Below are 22,437 nucleotides of genomic sequence, written 5' to 3'. Positions count from 1 at the left end.
GTACAGAGTTGTCTTATTCATTCATTGAAGACTGAATCATAGGTATGAATACTCTATCTAAATAATTCCTCTAGTACCATTTTTAAGTAAGACATTGTCTGTATCCAGTTCCTAGGGGAATACTGGGTTGCCCCTAAGTGTGTTCACTTTCTAAAAGTGGCATTTTGAAACTGACAATCAAAAAAACAACTTCATTAAAAGATGTATTTTTAATTGTGAGTTCAGAGACCCCAAACTCCACATTTCTATCTGCTCTTAAAAGGAGGCTACACTTTAACAATATTTAAAGGCTGTCCCCATGTTAGAGAGTTAGGCCTCAGAACAGTGAAAAAAAAAATTGGAATTATTTCACTGTTAGGACATCTAAAACACACCAGTATATGTCCTACCTTAAACATACACTGCACCCTGCCCATGGGGCTACCTAGGGCCTACCTTAGAGGTGTCTTATATGTAAGAAAAGGGAAGGTGTAGGCCTGGCAAGTGGGTACACTTACCAAGTGGAATTTACAGTTAAAACTGCACACACAGACACTGCAGTGGCATGTCTGAGACATGATTACAGAGCTACTTATGTGGGTGGCACAACCAGTGCTGCAGGCCCACTAGTAGCATTTGGTTTACAGGCCCTGGACACCTCTAGTGCACTGTACTAGGACTTTTTAGTAAATCAAATATGCCAATCATGGGTGAACCAATTACATTCACATTTTTAAAAGAGCACTTGCACTTTATCACTTGTTAGCAGTGGTAAATTGCACAGAGTAACAAAAACAGCAAAAACAGAGTCCAGCACACATCAACAACCTGGGAACCAGAGGCAAAAGGTTAAGGGAGACCACGCCAAGGATGAAAAGTCTAAGTGAGATTCTTCATTCTTCATGAAAAACAAAATGTAACCTTGGAAGACATTTATACAAAAATGTAACTGCATCAAGGAATGATATATTGCCGTATGGAAAATTGACATATCTGGAATATACAATAAATGGAGTCATAAATACTGTAATGAGTTACAATTCATGGAGATTACCTCATTTATGTTGCACAGAGAATGTGTTTCAATTACAAAATTATTTTTCGGTGTCCTAAGATCAACACATAGGGGAGTTTACCATCAATCTACTTTGCTAAAATGATTGGAGATGGCCATTCTGCAGCCTCCACCTATTCAATAATGTTTTATTGACCTTATGTTCTAAAATGTCTTGTCATTCTTTTCGTCCCCTCTTGAAAACACCTCTAAGTTCATGTTTACTGGAATGGCATCATGTTTCAGATTGGATTGATTTTTTTGTCGGAACCCAGACAATCTAATTAGGCAGTTCTTTGGGAAAGATTTCAACAATGCATTGATGTAAATCTCCAGTGGATATTGGAAGAATTTGTTTTAGTACACACAGACTTAAAATGATTCCATCCTTCACAGATCCTTCTACTGAAGCACATATATATTCCTGGCCACTTACAACTTCAACCAGGCAGAACTCCCTTGACAGAATACCTTGTTAAAAAAATATCCATTATGTTCTATTTCCTTGCAATCAAATTAAACTGTTCTCATATATTTTCCTTGCAACTATGGCAATGTCCTAGGTGGCTGGAGCCCCAGGAAGCTGGTCTTGTCATGGGGAGTCAGGTTTCAGCCTCCAAGAGTGGTGGTACAAGTTACACGACCCTGGTGGAAACCTGAAAGAGTTGCCTGTTTTGTTTTGATTTTTTTTGGAGCTGGCTCTAGTCTGCACATCTGCACATGCGCACTAACAACCCCTTCCTTGGTGCCTGCTCCTGTCCTCTTTAACAGAATGAGCTCAGTAGATGGTAGAAGATCAGATGGAGAAATGTGTGTTAGTTAAAACTGGTCTTCTGTATTGGAATACTTAATTAAATGCCTTTCAGGACAGCCAATAAAACTGGCAAATATGATTGAACATTTTTGCAGCTAACATGCACCTTTTGGTGCTCCTTTTCAAAAATTATCTTATAGGAAGTCATTCTGAGGAATGCGTCGAGTGTCACTCACTTGGTGCAAATGAGGGATGAATTTATAATTTTTAGCAGGGCTGTTTTAAGTTCCCACTCTTCCCTGCATGCAACTTTTTAACCAAATCGCGAAGTACCTGGTCAAAATAAAGTTTGGAAAATATGGTGTAAATTTAACACTTACAAAGCAAAATCTCCAAATCTTCAAATATAACCATAATATCCATTTAGGGTTCAGTTTGAAAACCGGAACTGAACCCTGCCTGTGTAATGGCTAATGAGTTTTTTTTTTTTTTAACCATAACTTCAAAATCTTTGTATATTGTGTGTATGAGGCAGATAAATAAATCAAAATAATCATCATTCCTCACACTGTTCATACACTTCACACCTAACACCGCATCCTTGATCTTAGCACAGCCAGTCTCCACTACTGACCCCTGACTCACTTCATCAGCTCTATCCTTGGGACTTTCCTTGCCGTCTTTGCATGCTGCATTAAGGGTGGGAGCCGTAGATAGGGATCTCCACACAGGTGCAACGTGTGGCTGTATCTACCTGTGGGAGAACACATGTCCCTATGACCTCTGCACCAGCTTCAAGGGCACCTTTGGAGGACTCACTGCCAGTGCACCACCTCATATGTGACACATGCACTGGGGCTCCCCATGACCTCTGCTCATCTCCAAGGGCACCTTTGCAGGACACACTTCGAGTGCACCACCTCATGTGTGACACAAGCAATAGGGCTCCGAGTAGCTCGTTTCCCCCTGGGCCTTCATCTGCAATATGGCCCAGACTAATAGGCAAAAGCATTGCCTTATTTGGATGTTGCCACGCCCCCATGCAAATGAGAGAATCTCTTTTTAACTCAGAAATTCTTCTAGTTTCAGTTTGAGCTGTAAACGGCACAGCACCAAAACAGGGAGTGTTTAATATTTGCTCTATTTCTGAGGTAAGTGTATCTACTTCACATATTGCAGCACATTAAGAAATGTGCAAAGTCAATAAGTCTCAATTAAGAAACCTCTTGGCTTTGCTAATGCTTCTTAGCTCTAGCTAGGGTGAGACAGTTTGCCCGGGTCTTCTTGCATACATGGTGGCTATCCTAATCAGGGGCAGCTCCTCCACAATGGCAGAGGAGCATCACCCCACCACCAGCAGCTGCAAAACATATTTAGTAAAAACATAATAAACTCTGTTTATTTACAGGGACAGAGTGGGAGTGTACACCACTCCCCCTCAGGGCGCATGTATGTTTGGCCGGCCGCCTCATGCCGGCCAAACATACATGCACACTAGGCTCTCTCCAACCTGGAACATCGTTGCCGGGTTGGACAGAGCAAGCAGAGGTTCCCATTTTGCCTCGGAGTGCCCTGGCTGGCCGCTCTGTCCAATTATACCACTGCTTTGCTTGAAAGCAGAGATAGGATTGGACGCAGGGCAGGCTGGGAGCCTGTGCCTGCAATGCAGGACAGAGCAAAGCATAGCAGATGCATTGGTGCGGAAAAAAGGTAAGGTTTTTTAAAATTATTATTTTTGTAATTTTTTTTTTACATTATTGTTATTATTATTATTATTATTATTATTATTATTTTGGTCCCCGCCAAGGGTGGTGACTCCCTGCCCCTTTTCCCTCCCGCAAGCCGCGCATGATCTTACTTAGTTAATATTTTAACAAAAATGAAGAAAAAGACAGTTGTAACGGAGGCATGAACGCCCCTGATTGCATTTTTAAAATTTATTACAGTAAAGCATTAACAAAATACATAAAAAATGTGCCTGGTTTGTCAGTGTGTCTGTGCACTTTCAAAGCTGGCCAACATGGAATGGTGTCAAATCTATATGAAGATGGTCTCAAGCCGATGGCCAGAAGTCACCTGTGGGTGCTGAGTTCTGTAGGGGGCAGCAACCTCTAGCTGGAGGGTTTAAGGGGCTAATTAAGAGAGGAAGGGGGGAGGTATGGGAGCAGAGGGAGAGAAAAAGAATGGCAAAACAATCCCTCATAATCACTGCAGTGTTCTCCTTTTGTCAACGCTTGTTTACTGCCAGCATCCTTTTCTCTCTGCTGCTGGAGGTTGGGTGGCCTTTTGTGAGAGTTTATCTGAGGGCCTCACCCCAGATCTATTGTTTTATCCTTTGTAGGGAGAGGTCTAACCCTAATGCCTATTTCCCTGATGCACGTTATGTTTTGGGGGCTCTGTTGGGGGTGACAGATTCTTCTGGGGTAGGAGGTTGGGGAGGGGAGAGTTAGGGGGAATTGTGAAGTTTTTATGTTTTCCTTGTGGGTTTTGCTTTGTTACACACACTAGGTGCTGTGTACAGTTGCTGCTGCCTTCTCCTCAATGCGCTTAGCGGGGTAGCCACTGGTGTTTCCATACCATAACTCTGGGCCTGGGCCTCTTTGCTGCTGCTATAGGTAGTTTTCAGGTTATGAGGTAGAACGTCAGTGGCCTGCTGGACCGGATCAAGCTGCTTCCTTTGCTATGCTAAGAGAACATGTCCAGCGGTCTTGATTTTGCAGGAGAGTCAACTCGTGGGCACTAATTGCGCCTTCGTGTGCCTGTTCAGTTATGACACGGCTGCTATGTGGGATACCCCAGGAGCTCCAGGGGTGTACCTATTCTTCTGCACAGATCGTTCCACTTGGTGGTGACTCTGTTGGCCTTGGATCCACAAGGCCACTATTGGAGGGTACACTATATGGCCAGCATGTCTTTCTCTTTAATGTGTACATACCATCTTATTTGCTAACACAGACCCTCAGGATACTCAAACGTATTGTGTTTGGCTTTCCCCAGGGGACTACCATTCTGGGAGTAGACTTTAATGCAATGCCCCATCCTGAACAAGTGGCCCCGGGCCCCCTGGCTGGTCATTAAGAGCGGGGAACAAAGCAGCTGGAATCCTGGATGGAATCCTTGAGTCCTTGTGATGCCTGGTAGATTTGGCATTCTCCTTCTCAAAGACTGCCCTCTTACTCCAAGGGCCACGGATGTACTCCTCATGACTGTGGCACATATCCTGCCTAGAGGTATCTCTGACCACTCTCTGGTGCTCGTTTGTTTTGGGGCGCCAACCTGATCTAGACACCCAGTGTGGCATCTTAATGCCTGGTGTCTCACAAAGGTTTCGGGAGCACTTCAGGTGGAAATAAACTTCTATTTTGAGACAATGTGGGTTCAGTGGCCTATATCCGCTCCCTGTGGGTGGCGGGTAAAGCAATGATTCGGCTGATCACTAAGTCATACCTTCACAGTGTGGAAAGGCTCGAGGGGGAGGTGCTTACATGCCTTGAAACCCACATCCTTGCTCTTGAATGGCACTGGTCTAGGGGATACCCAAAGGGTTTCACTGACAGTTCGAGGTCGATCGAGCATCGCTGCACAAACTGGAATTTGATGAGGTGCATCTCTGGAATGGTGTCTGAGCTTAGTAGGTCCAATGTTGTGGTCTGGAAATTTGCTTGTAGACTGGGATGAAGCCGGTTAGTTCCCTGTTACAAGCCGATCCAGCTAAAACCATTTCTAAAGCAACCTATGGGAGTGAAATCTGGGGGCATGTAGAGCGTGACCACCTCCAGGTAGCTGAAAACAAGTTTTTGCATAGGATGCTTTATGTCCCTCAAAGTTCCCCTTCCTGCACAGTACATGAACAACTGGGTTCCAGCTATATTTCCGACACCATAACTCTCTGTCCCCTTTTATGCTGCGCTGATCTATGGGCTAAATGAGCTCAACTTAACAGGGAGATATTAGAAGACTGGTTATCCCTTGATAATGTAATGCAGATTCCCTGAATTAAGAATATTATAAAAGAGTTTCAGAACCTTCAGAGGGGGACCTTTTTTTTGCCCTGATAAAATTGTACAGGCAGATTGTGGCTGGGTAAAAGATAACTTCCTAAGAAACAAAATGTTAGCTAGAACATCAGAAGCTCTACAGCAGGTTTCAAGCAGAAGTGTTTACTGTTGTAAACTAATTTTATTGTAGAGCCCCACCTTACAATAGTAACTCTAGCTGTGTGTGTTATCTGCTAACAAGATTTAGGCTGAATCTGCTGCCACAGTTATTAGTATTTCCCCGGGGGTGGCATGATTTCATTCCTCTAGCACCCTGCGACCAGAGGTCTAAGCAGGACACTACACATTTGACCTTTCTTTGTAAATATTATGAGGTCCAAAGGAATGCATATTTAATCCGCCATCGCAAATGCTTTCAGAAGATATTGTTTTTCATGTTGCTAATTTTTTTTTTAATCGACTGTGCGTTGAAAGGGTTTTGAGGGATTGATTCTTTCTTGTTTGACTCTATGAATTTATGGTCTTTTATTGTTTTTCTTATCAATTTTAACCATTGTTTGTTCTAATCTATGCGTTTATGGTTGTTATATTATAACCAAATTAAGCTTTCTTTAATTGAATTATTACTCTACTGTTACTCTGTAGAGTTACTCTACTGGCTCACTATGGGTGGGATGCAATCGTGTGTAATCGCGGGTGTTACGGATGCAGCGGGTAGGAGCCTCACCAATGCTGAGGAAGTTGCAGAATTGTTTTCTTCCTACTATCAGGCCCTGTATGCCTCCCACGGGTGGCAAACACAAAAGTGGTAAGTAGTTGCAAAGTACTTATCCCACCGCTGCACAACCAATGTAGGAGGATGGACTGGCTTGTAGTGAGTACCAGGGGGTACTTAAACCTTGCACCAGGCCCAGGTATCCCTTATTAGTGTATAGGGTGTCTAGCAGCTTAGGCTGATAGATAATGGTAGCTTAGCAGAGGAGCTTAAGCTGAACTAGGAGACGAGTGAAGCTCCTACAGTACCACTAGTGTCACTCAGTATGAGGATAGCAAATATACACAAGATATATGTACACAATACCAAAAATATGCAGTATAGTATTAGAAATAAAAGCAAACAATGTATAGTTACAATAGGATGCAATGGGAGCACATAGGGATAGGGGCAACACAAACCATATACTCCAGAAGTGGAATGCGAACCACAAATGGACCCCAAACCTATGTGACCTTGTAGAGGGTCGCTGAGACTGTAAGAAAACAGTGAGGGTTAGAAAAATAGCCCACCCCAAGACCCTGAAAAGTGAGGGCAAAGTGCACTAAAGTTCCCCGAAGAGCACAGAAGTCGTGATAGGGGAATTCTGCAGGAAAGACCAACACCAGCAATGCAACAACAATGGATTTCCAGGCGAGAGTACCTGTGGAACAAGGGGACCAAGTCCAAAAGTCACGATCAAGTCGGGAGTGGGCAGATGCCCAGGAAATGCCAGCTGTGGGTGCAAAGAAGCTGCTACTAGGCAGTAGAAGCTGAGGATTTTGCAAGAATGACAAGGGCTAGAATTTTCCCCTTTGGAGGATGGATGTCGTTGGGAAGAGTCGTGCAGAAGTGTTTTCCTGAAGAAAGACCGCAAACAAGCCTTGCTAGCTGCAAATCATGCGGTTGTGGTTTTTGGATGCTGATGTGGCCCAGGAGGGACCAGGATGTCGCCAATTGCGTGTGGGGACAGAGGGGGCGTCCAGCAAGACAAGGAGCCCTCTCAGAAGCAAGCAGCACCCGGAGAAGTGCCGAAACAGGCACTACGAAGTGGAGTGAAATGGTGCTCACCCGAAGTTGCACAAGAGAGTCCCACGCCGCCGGAGGACAACTCAGGAGGTCGTGCAATGCAGGTTAGAGTGCCGTGGACCCAGGCTTGGCTGTGCACAAAGGAAATCCTGGAAAAGTGCACAGGAGCCGGAGCAGCTGCAAAAGACGCCGTTCCCAGAAATGCAGTCTGGCGTGGGGAGGCAAGGACTTACCTCCACCAAACTTGGACTGAAGAGTCACTGGACTGTGGGAGTCACTTGGACAGAGTTGCTGGATTCAAGGGACCTCGCTCGTCGTGCTGAGAGGAGACCCAGGGGACCGGTGATGCAGTTCTTTGGTGCCTGCGGTTGCAGGGGGAAGATTCCGTCGACAGTGCAGAGAGGAGGCAGACTACCCCCACAGCATGCACCACCAGGAACACAGTCGAGAAGACGGCAGGATCAGCGTTACAGTGTTGCAGTAGTCGTCTTTGCTACTTTATTGCAGTTTTGAAAGCTTCCAGCGCAGTCAGCAGTCGATTCCTTGGCAGAAGGTGAAGAAAGAGATGCAGAGGAACTCTGATGAGCTCTTGCATTCGTTATCTAAGGAATTCACCAAATCAGAGACCCTAAATAGCCAGAAAAGAGGGTTTGGCTACTTAGGAGAGAGGATAGGCTAGCAACACCTGAAGGAGCCCATCAGAAGGAGTCTCTGACGTCAGCTGCTGGCCCTGGCCACTCAGAGCAGTCCAGTGTGCCAGCAGCACCTCTGTTTCCAAGATGGCGGAGGTCTGGAGCACACTGGAGGAGCTCTGGGCACCTCCCAGGGGAGGTGCAGGTCAGGGGAGTGGTCACTCCCCTTTCCTTTGTCCAGTTTCGCGCCAGAGCAGGGCTGAGGGGTCCCTGAACCGGTGTAGACTGGCTTATGCAGAAATGGGCACCATCTGTGCCCATGAAAGCATTTCCAGAGGCTGGGGGAGGCTACTCCTCCCCTGCCTTCACACCTTTTTCCAAAGGGAGAGGGTGTAACACCCTCTCTCTGAGGAAGTCCTTTGTTCTGCCTTCCTGGGCCAAGCCTGGCTGGACCCCAGGAGGGCAGAAACCTGTCTGAGGGGTTGGCAGCAGCTGCAGTGAAACCCCTGAAAAGGCAGTTTGGCAGTACCCGGGTCTGTGCTAGAGACCCGTGGGATCATGGGATTGTGCCAACAATGCCAGGATGGCATAGAGGGGGCAATTCCATGATCTTAGACATGTTACATGGCCATATTCGGAGTTACCATTGTGAAGCTACACATAGGTAGTGACCTATGTGTAGTGCACGCGTGTAATGGTGTCCCCGCACTCACAAAGTCCGGGGAATTTGCCCTGAACAATGTGGGAGCACCTTGGCTAGTGCCAGGGTGCCCACACACTAAGTAACTTAGCACCTAACCTTTACTAGGTAAAGGTTAGACATATAGGTGACTTATAAGTTACTTAAGTGCAGTGAAAATGGCTGTGAAATAATGTGTGCATTATTTCACTCAGGCTGCAGTGGCAGGCCTGTGTAAGAATTGTCAGAGCTCCCTATGGGTGCCAAAAGAAATGCTGCAGCCCATAGGAATCTCCTGGAACCCCAATACCCTGGGTACCTCAGTACCATATACTAGGGAATTGTAAGGGTGTTCCAGTATGCCAATGTGAATTGGTGAAATTGGTCACTAGCCTGTTAGTGACAATTTTGAAAGAAATGAGAGAGCATAACCACTGAGGTTCTGGATAGCAGAGCCTCAGTGAGACAGTTAGTCATAACACAGGTAACACATACAGAGCACACTTATGAGCACTGGGGCCCTGGCTGGCAGGGTCCCAGTGACACATACAACTAAAACAACATATATACAGTGAAATATGGGGGTAACATGCCAGGCAAGATGGTACTTTCCTTCAACGCCTCTCTATCATATGGCTCTGACCAGGCTCACAGCACACCACACTGCAGTCCTCGAGTCGAACATCTTGACAGATGAGGTGGAGGTGGCTATACAGGACCTAACCACTGGCCGGACCCCTGGCACAGACAGGTTCGCTGAGGAATATTAGTGCTGCTTCGACTCTGTGCTCATGCCTCACCTGGCGAACTAATATTTTGAATCTACCAGAGTGGTACTCCACAAAAAAGTGCAAGTGGCCGACACATGTGCCTCCTACTGGCCCATTTAGTTGATTAATGTGGAGCTTAAAAAATAGGTACCCCACTATCCTCCCTTTTGTTTGCTTTAGCCATAGAACCCCTGGCTATGATTAGTCGGCAGGATACGCAGGTGTGGTGCTGGTGACGGGGATAGGGAACTGAGGATAAGATTGCCCTGCACGTGGATGACGTGTGCCTCTTCTGATCCAACCGAAGTTGTCAGGCCCTCAAGTCTTTTATATTCTGAACGCATTTGAGGAGGCCTCTGTGTGTAAGTCTGTTTTGGTCCTGCTCAAGGGAGATGTGGTGATAGTGAGTTGGTGGAGTACAATCTCAGTCAAGTGCCTAAGTTTCAACTATTTAGGGGTCCATATAGCGCTCCAACTGGATCTGGCTCAGACCCTAATTTTGAGCCAGATCCAGTAGCATCCCCCCCATCAGCACTTTGAGACCCTCACGGGTGAGTAGTGCGCTTCACAAATGCTTTGATTGACTCCACTGCTCACAGACACAAACCGGGCACTGCAGTCGTGGTTTGGCTTCCCACCTAATGCGCTGGGTAGGGTGGCCCAGTTCCAAATTCTGTTGCTCCTCAAATACCTTTATTTCTTGCAAAATGTCCCTTCCCTCATCCCCGCTTCTTCGTTCACCCTGCTTAATGATCTCATCTGCTCCTTCCTCTGGAGGGGGGACACCTCTGTGCATTGCCTGGGTTAAGTTTGACTATTCACTGTTTAGTGCGGGCCTGGGCCTGGTTGATATCAAGCTCTACTACTGGGCTTCACATCTTTTGGCCATTAATGACTGGAGAACAGGGAGGGGTGGAGTGACTCCACCTATAGGGTGGAAATGAACCCACTGGGCTTCAGTAAGGTCCTAGGATACCTGTATGGCTGCCCCATCCCTACCGCCAGTTTGGAGCCCACTAGGGTAGTGCAAATGTGCTGGCACGTATCACTCTGCTTCCTGGGATTGTAAACTCACTTAGCAGGCCCCTCTGTGCCATAAAGCCAAACGTGAGGGGTTTAGTCAGTGGGACAAGATCGGCATTACATCCCTGGAGATGTGTGGAGCGGTGCACCATGAGATCCTTTGATGAACTGTAGAACGCTTTCCAGCTTTGCACACCCAAATTCACAAATATCTGCAGATCTGACTCACGCTGACCGCTTACTGACCTTACCGGCCATCCTGATTACAGTCTGCTGGAGGCCCGCCTACTGATGGGTGGCATCAGCAGCAGTGGCGTCTCTCAGATATGCCGTTCTTTGATACATAATGTCCCCGACACACTTGGACCACCAAAGCTGAGCCAGGGGAGCTCAATGACACAGACTGGTGCCACGCTCCTACAGCCCCCAGTGAAATTGTTATGTCAGCCAGGCTGTGACTGGCTCTATTAAACTTTCTGTGTGTGACCCACCAGACCCTTCGCCGCCTCTGGCAGGCGAGGAAGCGTTCCACAGCCCAATGTTCCTCTGCACCCACTGAGTGTAGGAGGCTGGCCTGGCTTGTAGTGGGTACCAAGGGGTACTTACACTCTGTACCAGGTCCAGTTATCCCTTATTAGTGTAGAAGAGGTGTTTCTAGCAGCTTAGGCTGATAGAAGGTAGCTATAGCAGAGCAGCTTAGGCTGAACTAGGAGACATGCAAAGCTCCTACTATACCACTGGTGTCATATGCACAATATCATAAGAAAACACAATACACAGATATACTAAAAATAAAGGTACTTTATTTTTATGACAATATGCCAAAAGTATCTCAGTGAGTACCCTCAGTATGAGGTTGCCAAATATACACAAGATATATGTACACAATACCAAAAATATGCAGTAATAGCAAAAGGAAGTAATGCAAGCAGTGTAAGGTTACAATAGATTGCAATAGGAGCACATAGGTATAGGGGCAAAACAAACCATATACTCCAAAAGTGGAATGCGAACCATAAATGGACCCCAAACCTATGTGAGCTTGTAGAGGGTCGCTGGTACTGTAAGAAAACAGTGAGGGTTAGAAAAATAGCCCACCCACGACCCTGAAAAGTAGGTGTAAAGTGCACCTATAACCCCCAGCGAGCATAGAAGTCGTGATAGGGGGTTTCTGCAAGGAAGAGCAACACCAGCAAAGCAACAACAGTGGATTTCCGGACCTGAGTACCTGTGAAACAAGGGGACCAAGTCCAAGAGTCGTGAAAATGTCGAGAGTGGGCAGATGCCCAGGAAATGCCAGCTGAGGGTGCAAAGAAGCTGCCACCGGATGGAAGAAGCTTTGGTTTCTGCAAGAACGAAGAGGACTAGGAACTTCTCCTTTGGAGAATGGATGTCCCACGTCGTGAAGAAGCTTGCAGTGGTGTTCACACGCAGAAAGAGTGCAAACAAGCCTTGCTAGCTGCAAGGGTTGCGGTTAGGGTTTTTGGATGCTGCTGTGGCCCAGGAGGGACCAGGATGTCGCCACATGGATGAGGAGACAGAGGGGGCGCCCAGCAAGTCAGGGAGCCCTCACAGAAGCAGGCAGCACCCGCAGAAGTACCGGATCAGGCACTTAGAAGAGGAGTGAACCGGAGTCCACTCGAAGTCACAAAAGGGAGTCCCACAACACTGGAGGACAACTCAGAAGGTTGTGCACTGCAGGTTAGAGTGTCGGGGACCCAGGCTTGGCTGTGCACAAAGGAAATCCTGGAAGAGTGCACAGGAGCAGCTGCAGATCACGCGGTACCCAGCAATGCAGTCTAGCGTGGGGAGGCAAGGACATACCTCCACCAAACTTGGACTGAAGAGTCACTGGACTGTGGGAGTCACTTGGACAGAGTTGCTGAGTTCCAGGGACCACGCTCGTCATGCTGAGAGGGGACCCAGAGGACCGGTGATGCAGTCTTTTGTTGCCTGCGGTTGCAGGGGGAAAATTCCGTCGACCCACTGGCGATTTCTTCAGAGCTCCTGGTGCAGAAAGGAGGCAGGCTACCCCCAGAGCATGCACCTCCAGGAAACAGTCGAGAAAGCTGGCAGGATGAAGCGATACAAGGTTGCAGTAGTCGTCTTTGCTACTTTGTTGCGGTTTTGCAGGCGTCCTGAGCAGTCAGCGGGCAATCCTTTGGCAGAAGGTGAAGAGGGAGATGCAGAGGAACTCTGATGAGCTCTTGCATTCGGTATCTGAAGAATTCCCCAAAGCAGAGACCCTAAATAGCCAGAAAAGGAGGTTTGGCTACCTAGGAGGGAGGATAGGCTAGTAAGAAAGGTAAGAGCCTATCAAAAGGAGTCTCTAACGTCACCTGATGGCACTGGCCACTCAGAGCAGTCCAGTGTGCCAGCAAAACCTCTGTTTCCAAGATGGCAGAGGTCTGGAGCACACTGGAGGAGCTCTGGGCACCTCCCCTGGGAGGTGCAGGTCAGGGAGTGGTCACTTCCCTTTCCTTTGTCCGGTTTCGCGCCAGAGAAAGGCTGGGGGATCCCTGAACCGGTGTAGACTGGCTTATGCAGAGATGGGCACCATCTGTGCCCATCAAAGCATTTCCAGAGGCTGGGGGAGGCTACTCCTCCCCAGCCCTGACACCTTTATTCAAAGGGAGAGGGTGTAACACCCTCTCTCAGAGGAACTCCTTTGTTCTGCCTTCCTGGGCCAGGCCTGGCTGGACCCCAGGAGGGCAGAAACCTGTCTGAGGGGTTGGCAGCAGCAGCAGCAGCTGCAGTGAAACCCCGGGAAAGGCAGTTTGGCAGTACCCGGGTCTGAGCTAGAGACTCAGGGGATCATGGAATTGTCTCCCCAGTGTCAGAATGGCATTGGGGTGACAATTCCATGATCTTAGACATGTTACATGGCCATGTTCGGAGTTACCATTGTGACGCTATACATAGGTAGTAACCTACGTATAGTGCACGCGTGAAATGGTGTCCCCGCACTCACAAAGTCCGGGGAATTTGCCCTGAACGATGTGGGGGCACCTTGGCTAGTGCCAGGGTGCCCACACACTAAGTAACTTAGCACCCAACCTTCACCAGGTGAAGATTAGACATATAGGTGACGTATAAGTTACTTATGTGCAGTGTGAAATGGCTGTGAAATAATGTGGCCATTATTTCTCTGAGGCTGCAGTGGCAGGCCTGTGTAAGAATTGTCAGAGCTCCCTATGGGTGGCAAAAGAAATGCTGCAGCCCATAGGGATCTCCTGGAACCCCAATACCCTGGGTACCTCAGTACCATATACTAGGGAATTATAAGGGTGTTCCAGTATGCCAATGTGAATTGGTAAAATTGGTCACTAGCTTGTTAGTGACAATTTGTAAAGCAGAGAGAGCATAACCACTGAGGTTCTGGTTAGCAGAGCCTCAGTGAGACAGTTAGGCATCACACAGGGAACACATACATATAGGCCACAAACTTATGAGCACTGGGGTCCTGGCAAGAAGGGTCCCAGTGACACATAACAAACATACTGAAAACATAGGGTTTTCACTATGAGCACTGGGCCCTGGCTAGCAGGATCCCAGTGAGACAGTGAAAACACCCTGGCATATACTCACAAACAGGCCAAAAGTGGGGGTAACAAGGCTAGAATGAGGCTACTTTCTCACACTGAGGCAGATTTTCTTCATGTAATCTTGTATGTACAGAAGGCTCCTTACATGGGTGCTGGGGAGACAAACTGAGCTCACGCCCCAGCTGGGGCTTGTGGGTCCTGGCAGACATAGGTGAAGCAGCGGTGACCGGACACTGGTTGGTGTTGTCTCTGCCCTGACTTAGATTGATATAGTGCAGATGTGGAGCTCCCTGGCCCCACCCATGATCCCGGAGTGGCAGAGGGCATTGGGTTGGTGCCCGAAGAAGAAAGAGACTGTGTAGAGACTGCGGGTTGTCCACACAAGCAAGCCTGAGTCTGGGGCAGTTTAGGTGGGCTTCTATGGACTGGGAGGCATTACAGCACTGGGGACCTGGCACGGGCTTCTGTTGGGTTGCGCTGAGGTGGCGATCGGGGAAAGGGAGATGGGTTATGCACTGGTGTGCTGTGTTATATTGTCAATAAAATGTTTAAAAAAAAAAAATCTATATGAAGATGGTCTCACGCCGATGGCGCAGAAGACAGCCTGAAGGCTCTGAGATCTGTAGAGGAGCAGAAGCCCCTTGGTTGGGGGTGTGAAGGGGGTAATTAATAGATGAAGATGGGAGAGGCAGGGGAGAAGAAAATGAGGGAAGAAGGGCACAAACAGCACAAAATGTTTGCTGGCAGAATTGACTTTGTCAATGCTTGTTTGCTGCAGTATTGACTTTGCCAAAGCCTGTAAAATAGAGTCAGAAGCATTGTAAAAATAATGACCGTGCATCTACACAGCTGTTCCCCTTCTGCATGTTTCCTGGAGTAGGAGTAGGTCTCTGTAAAGTGTTCCACTGATTGTCGGAGATGTGTCTGTAGTAAATCAACAGCACTAAAACCTAGTGGACTTGAAATCTATCTTTAACCTTGGCTCGAAACTGTGACTTATCTGAGTGACCTCAAAAAAGAATAAGGTGTGTGACAAAACCAGTAAGAGAAAATAATGAATTTACTTACATTTATCTAACTATCAAGCTGAAGAGAAGAAGAGAGCTCCTGTTATCATGTGTGTATTAATGTCATCCAAGAATGTGTGCTATTGCTGAAGGGGTAATTTCATGAGGTTACAATACATCTCACTTTGAGCCTGGCTTTTAAATTCAGTAAAAACATGCTTTTAAAAAGAGTTCATTTTTATGGCCTATTCAGAAGAAAAGGTGGTTTTTGTTTCCTTAAGATTTTCAGTGATTCCTACAATGGTAAAACCCACAACGTTGCTTCAGGCGATACACCCTGTGTCGGTGTCCTTGTCTCTAGTGCCGAGAACCCAAGAAGCTGATTCCACCGGTGATCAGAGGTTCCGAGCTGACTCTCTCCCGTGCTGTCTGAGTAAGGGATATAATGTCTAAATCTTGGCCCTGTCTTAACCTGTAAAGCCCTATTCCCTATGCCTTGTGCTACTGAAAGCCCATGTCTTGAGCGCCTAGAAGTCTACAGGTTCCTGAGTTCACATATGACGTCAGACTCTATATAGGTCTAGTTCCTAGGATGGATTCCACCCAAGCCCAGCTGACCCCTCTACCGGCCTCCGCCTGTACAGATCCATCCCTCTCCCCATCCTGTACAGTACCTCTCCCTGCACCTTGTGAGCAGTCACTTCTCTAACCCCTTGTTCTGTCTCCTCTCTTACAGTGACGTCTTCCCGAGTGCTGCCCGTGCTCTGTGCTCTTTTACTCCTGCTGGTGGTGGCCTTGGCTGCACTGACTGGTAAGTCTCCTACTCTTCTACTCTGATAAAGTGCATGAGGTCAGATATTGCTCTCAGTCATTGCCAGAGGAGGCTGATGTCACACATACACACACCTAGTGTTAGAAAAGGCCTCTTTTTGGCCTGGTTAGACCCCCACTTTTTGTCTGATGTATGATGTAGCCTAGAAATCATAGTGCCAAGGGCACATGCTAACCAGGTTCCCTGGGACAGAGCTCTTTCCCTAAAACTGTTGTGATGCGTTGGCATAATTGGATACACCTCTAGCTACCACTATAAGTCCCTAGTAAAAGGTACTTGGGTACCCAGGCCATGTGGTACTAAGGGTAGGCACCTGAGGACAGCAGTGCTGATTATGCCATCCTCTTGGGCCATGCATCTAGATGCACTGCTATAGCGAGCTGGGTGCCCTCGTGCAAACCTAAAACACAAACTCGAGTTGGCACACTACCTGTGTGACCTGTCCACCATGCACTGCAAATACTATGGATAAGACACCCCTCTGGTAGGCATTCCAGCCCTAAGGCAGGGCGCACCATATTATATGTGAGGGCATAGCTGCATGAGCAATTTGCCCCCCCCCCCCCACTGTCTCCTTACAAAACCTGGGACATAGTGAGTGAACAGAGCAGCCATTTTAATACATGTGCTGGACCCTGTCAACACGAGTTTCCAAGCTACATGTTTGACACTCTGAACCCTGGGTTGTTTGGTATACAACAACTCAGAGTGATAAATCCAAACTGGGTCCTTTGGGCAGCCACGAAGTTCCATAGACTGAGTGCAGATGTAGATCCAGAAGAGTCTGTTTTGTTGGGATCAGAGACCCAGTTTACATACACAAAAATGCCTTTGAAATGGGGGACACGTCTTTGAAGTGCACACATTCCCTTTTCAGCCTAGTCCTGCCTGCCAGGGTCTCTGTGGGGGCTTATCAGTCCTTTGTGTGAGGCACTGGCCTTTAACATGTAAGAGAGAGCCCCTCCACCCTTCCTGCCCAGGGAGACCCATTCATTATGCAGATGAATGCAGATGTGACTGACTGTCCTGTGTTTATGGCTGTCTGGGTGGAATGCACAAGGGGAGGTGTCAACCAGCACAGACCAGACGTGGGTTGAAGACAGGCTGTAAGGCACAGGTGGTGGTAAGTGCAGAGGAATCCCACTTTCTAAAAGTGCCATTTCTAAAATAGTAATATTAAGTCCAACTTCACTAGTAAGAAGGATTTTCTATTACCATTCTGGCCATACTAAACATGACAGGGCTGCTCCTTCCAGATACGAATCTACCATTTAAAAGTATAAGAGGTCAGTTCTAATGCTAGTCTATGAGAGGAGCAGGCCTCACAGTGGTGGAAAACGAATTGGTGAGGACATGTAAAACACATATGTACATGTCCTGCCTTTTACCTACATAGCACCCTGTCCTATAAGTTACATAGTGCTTACTTTAGGGGTGACATATATGTGGGAAAAGGGAAGTTTAAGGCTTGGCAAGTAGTTTTAAATGTCAAGATGAAGTGGCAGTGAAACTGCACATACAGGCCTAGCAATGGCAGGCCTGAGACATGGTTAAGGGGCTACTTATGTGGGGGGCACAATCAGTGCTGCAGGCCAACTATTAGCATTTAATTTACAGGCCCGGGGCACATGTAGTGCACTTTACTAGGGAGTTGCAGTTAAATTAAATATGCCAATTGGGGTAGGAACCAATGTAACCAGGTTTAGGGGAGAGAGCACATGCACCTTAGCACTGTTCAGCAGTGGTACAGTGTGCAGAGTCCTAAAACCCTCATAAACAAGGTAAGAAAAATGGAGGGAGGTAGGCAAAAAGTTGGGGGATGAACACCCTAAGGCAGACAGATCGAACACCGAGGCAAACACTCTTCTACAGGTCATATTCCTTGCTACACACTGACGTACAGACATGAGGGGGTACACAACAAATCTAACGACATGCATTGACATTTAAAACTTGTCATGTCTCTTAATATACACCCAATACAGAGTATAATGTGGTATGCAAAGCCCACAGTAGGGTGCACCAACAAATACATGCGCACATCAACACATATGCATACATCCGAAAACACCATGCGCAGACATATCATTCGGTCTTCCAAAATAAACGGACGCATGACATTACTCGTTAGAGGAGAATGGCGAGCCAAACAAATTAGCAAGAACAATCCAGCCAGAGCCGAGCCAAGGGACCTGCTCAGATATTCATGCACTTGAGGGGAGCCTTGCAAATGTTTGCGATGTAATTCATACAACAAATACATTGAAAATATGATACAGTCCCTTCAAAATGCAAAAAAGCGCATTTCGTTAACATGTAGAAGCTTCAACATTAATGCGTCACATTACAACACTGGACTGAGAAGTATTTCTGTAAGTGATAGTTTTGAAACATGAACCATTAGTTTACTAAGAGAGAAGATAGTTGTCAAATAAACTCTGAATGTAGCCCAGATTAAAAACAATAGCTTTTCTTTTTACAAATGACTTTCTGATCAGGCAGAATTGAAAGTGCTTTCATAGTTGCCTAAGATTACACAATTTAAGAGGGTAAGTCACGATTTATCAATTTTCTTTGGTTTCATTTCATACCAAACAGCCAGTACATGGTTATCTCTTTGTCTTGCCTTGCACTAAGGGTTTGTTTTCACTGTTGTGCTTTTTTCTGTAGTTTCTTTTTATTGAGAACTCGACCTCCAGGTATTGGAGTGAGGCTTTCCATTAGCATCACTTACATTACACAAGGCCACCATTCCTTGTTTAGAGGGATGGGAAGTGAGTTACCCATATTTACATGATGTTGAGCCAACGCCGAGGCTGAACCTGTCTCTCGAGTTCCCAAGCCCGCAACCTGGGCCTCAACACAACAGCTAAGTCCAGGGAGGAAGGAAGACACATGAAAACTTGTCTCGTTATGAGCTCGAGGTTCCATCAGGGCCGCAAGCTTAGCCAGAGCCAGTCTTCAGACTGGAGTGTGGCTCGAGCTTTCAGGGGCTCCCCCACCTCTATTCGTTACCTCACACACATTCATTGTCGGCTCTTCTGAGTAAGTGTGAGTGGATACAATTCTTGTGTATCACACACACACACACACACACACACACACACACACACACACACTCTCTCTCTCTCTCTCTCTCTCTTCCTCTCTCTCCTCTCTCTCCTCTCTCTCCTCTCTCTCCTCTCTCTCCTCTCTCTTCTCTCTCTTCTCTCTCTTCTCTCTCTCTCTCTCTCTCTCTCTCTCTCTCTCTCTCTCTCTCTCTCTCTCTCTCTCTCTCTCTCTCTCTCTCTCTCTCTCTCTCTCTCTCTCTCTCTCTCTCTCTCTCTCTCTCTCTCTCTCTCTCTCTCTCTCTCTCTCTCTGCTATGAGTGCACTTTTAATTTCCACGTTCACAGGCTGCAGGACCGGAGCTGCTAGACTGAGATGCAGCCAAGTACCTCATATTTTCATATCCAATGTCCATAACTTGAGCTCCCTAGGAGGAATAAGTATTGCAGGCACAATGCACTCTCAGTCCTGGCCTTTGTCTGGGGTCTGCAAACAAGGGCACACTTCAGAAACCATTGCAGTGATAGTTTTTGACATTAAAACATTTCAGAGTACACGCTGAGAGCCAATCCAAGTTGAGTAATTCTATGGACATTGTAAAGGCGACAGATGCTTGAGTCTGCTTTGTGTAATGGGTTTATGCATTGTGCTTGAAAAAATGTGATGAATATAAATACAAATACTCCCGTCAGATAAAAATACAGAAAATAAAACAATATTCCAAAATTGGAACACCAGCCGAAGCAGGAGTGTAAAACATTTTGAAATCGCAACCCGGATACTCGTGTCTGGTAAATGCTTTTGAGCCGAAGCAGAAAATAATTTTAAAGAAAAGAGTTCCCACCTAGCAATAGATAAACAATGAAAGCAAAAGAAAACTGTACTTCGCTGGTGCTCCTCAGCCAAGAACAGAAGTGAGGTATCGGAAGCCCGACCCAGTTAGGAGGTAGCAAGGACAAGCGATGCTGCAGTCAACCAATCGTAAGCAGCAGGTGGGATCAAAGTCCTTTAGCTGAATACAGCAGGGGCCAGGTGTACGTATGTTTGGGTTTGCGACTCGCAAATTGCGAGTCTGAGCGACTCACAATTTGCAAGTCGCAAACCCAGATGCAGGATGGTGTCCCTGACACCACCTGCGAATCGCAAGGGGGTCGCAAAGACCCACCTCATTAATACTAATGAGGTGAGTCACAATTTGCGACCCCCTTGCAATTCGCAGCACTCACAGGGATGGTGCCTGCTGGAGACAGCAGACCACCATGTCTGTGACTGCTTGTAAGTAAAGCAGTTTTTTTTTTTTTTGTATTGCAGCCCGTTTTCCTTAAAGGAAAACGAGTTGCAATACACCCGAAAAAATGAAATGTTTTTGTATCATTTTTTCAGAGCCATTCACAAAGGGGAAGGGGTCCCATGGGGACCCCGTCCCTTTTGCCAATCGGTTGGAACCCATTTGAAGTGGGTGCTAACTGCGAATTGCTTTGCGACCTCGTTCGCGGTCACAAAGCAATTCTACATCACGATGCGAATCGCAAATAGGAAGGGGAACACTCCTTCCTATTTGCGAGTCGCATTCCCATTTTGCGAGTCGGTGACCAGGTTACCGACTCGCAAAATGGGAATGAGCATTGCGATGTGCGTTTTGCATGGCGCAAACAGCGAAGTTCGCTGTTTGCACCATGCAAAACGCTTCCTACATCTGGCCCCAGGTCTGTACAGAAAGTATGTGCTCGCTGTCTAGGCTTGACCTAAAAAGAAGCAAATATTCTTAAGGAATGCTGGATGAAGTAAACCATTTGAAATGTAAACGGGGACTGCATCACTATTATGGACCTGTTTCAAAGTTGTTTTTTAATTACTGCTGGGTCGGAGACCCAGAAGGACCTGCCCCACTTAAAGCTCTGCTTCTTAGGTACACGGAGGCACATTATCTCAAGAGGGACCCTGGCAGACTCCTTATTGAATGTGCTAAGGTTCTTTTCTAACCCCCACGGGTGCAGCTTGTGTGACATGCACCTGTGTCCAAATTGCCAGCTCTCTGCCAGGCAAGAGTTTGCATGAAGACACGTGAAGAATGTGTAACGCTTACAGTGCAGGAGGCATTGAGAAGAGTCTGCAGTGGATCCATGGATTGCTGGACCAGACAGCTCCTGTGACTCATTGTGGTGCGGGCGTGTATGTAGATTCTCAGACATTGAGAGGCCGACTTTATGTTCAACGTCTTGGTGGCATGGCAACAATTCATTTTTCACCCATTGTGCCACTCTAGACAAAGCCCGCATTATATCAGTTACTAACAATCTTACATCATATATATGTTTGATGAAAAATGAAGAGTTGGAATGCTTCTCGGAGTGATTGTCAGTGGATTAGACTATTTCAATCGATCCTCCCATCACCTTTTGTGTGTTTGATATGACAAACTAAAAGGGTAAGAGAAAATGTCCGGACATGGCTCCCTTGCTCTCTGTGCCACAGGATGTAAGCTGTACCTTACCGACCAGCCCCAACAAGGCTGTAACCAGTCTGGGCTGCTTGTGTCCCCTCTGAAGGGGACCTCGCCTTGTATTTCAGGATAGACTTTTGCCGTGAGGGGCAGGGTCACTACAGAGTGTTCATCGGTCTGAACCACTGGCAGTTGTTCTGGCTACTACCCCAACCCATTGTTTCTCACCCAATGGGCCATTCTAGACAATTTGCAAGTATTCATCTATCACTCGCTATGTGTCTGACCTTATCCGGCCCGCAGCCCTCCTTACACCCTGCCTCTCACTTTGAAATGAATCAGGCCTTCACTTAATCTCTCCAAACACACTTGATCATACTTCCCATAAATCAAAACATCATCTTGAAATAATAACACCCCACTTATCCCATGTAAAACTTGCCCCATCTATCACTGGAAAACTGCTTCAGCTGAAGAAACACCATATGGCACTAAGCAAAATTGAAATACACCTACCGGGGTAAAGAAAGCAGTCAAATGGCGAGAGTGTTCTGCGGTTGATAAGCAGAGCACAAATCCAGCTTTCAAAAACCTTTTGCTTCACCCAGTGATAACCATATCATTGATTTTAGGCAAAGGACACCCATCCACCCAAATAGCTTTATTGCGATTGTATGAATTAATGCACTTTTACAATTTGTCATTATTTTTCCGCACCACTACCATAGGCAAAAGCCACAAAGAGGATTCAATAGGCTCTATTACACTCTCCTTGTATAACGTCTGCAGAAGTCCTAACAATTCACCCTGAATCTTCAAAGGAACAGATCTCAGTTTGAGTTTAACTGGTTCACATCCATCTTTTACTATGATGACATGATCAAACATTTT

General features: G+C 46.7%; 1 protein-coding gene across 1 annotated transcript in view; it reads left to right on the top strand.

Moving 5' to 3' along the window:
* Nucleotides 1-22,437, top strand: part of LOC138275070 (C-type lectin domain family 2 member L-like) — a 151,369-nt gene that overhangs the window by 41,663 nt on the left and 87,269 nt on the right. The window contains exon 2 of the mRNA XM_069219068.1: nt 15,961-16,035. Coding sequence (XP_069075169.1) covers nt 15,961-16,035 — 75 coding nt within the window. The remainder of the gene's footprint in view (nt 1-15,960; nt 16,036-22,437) is intronic.

This window comes from Pleurodeles waltl, chromosome 2_2 (genome assembly GCF_031143425.1).
Source record: "Pleurodeles waltl isolate 20211129_DDA chromosome 2_2, aPleWal1.hap1.20221129, whole genome shotgun sequence".
Taxonomy (NCBI): domain Eukaryota; kingdom Metazoa; phylum Chordata; class Amphibia; order Caudata; family Salamandridae; genus Pleurodeles; species Pleurodeles waltl.
This window is presented reverse-complemented; position numbering and strand designations above follow the sequence as displayed.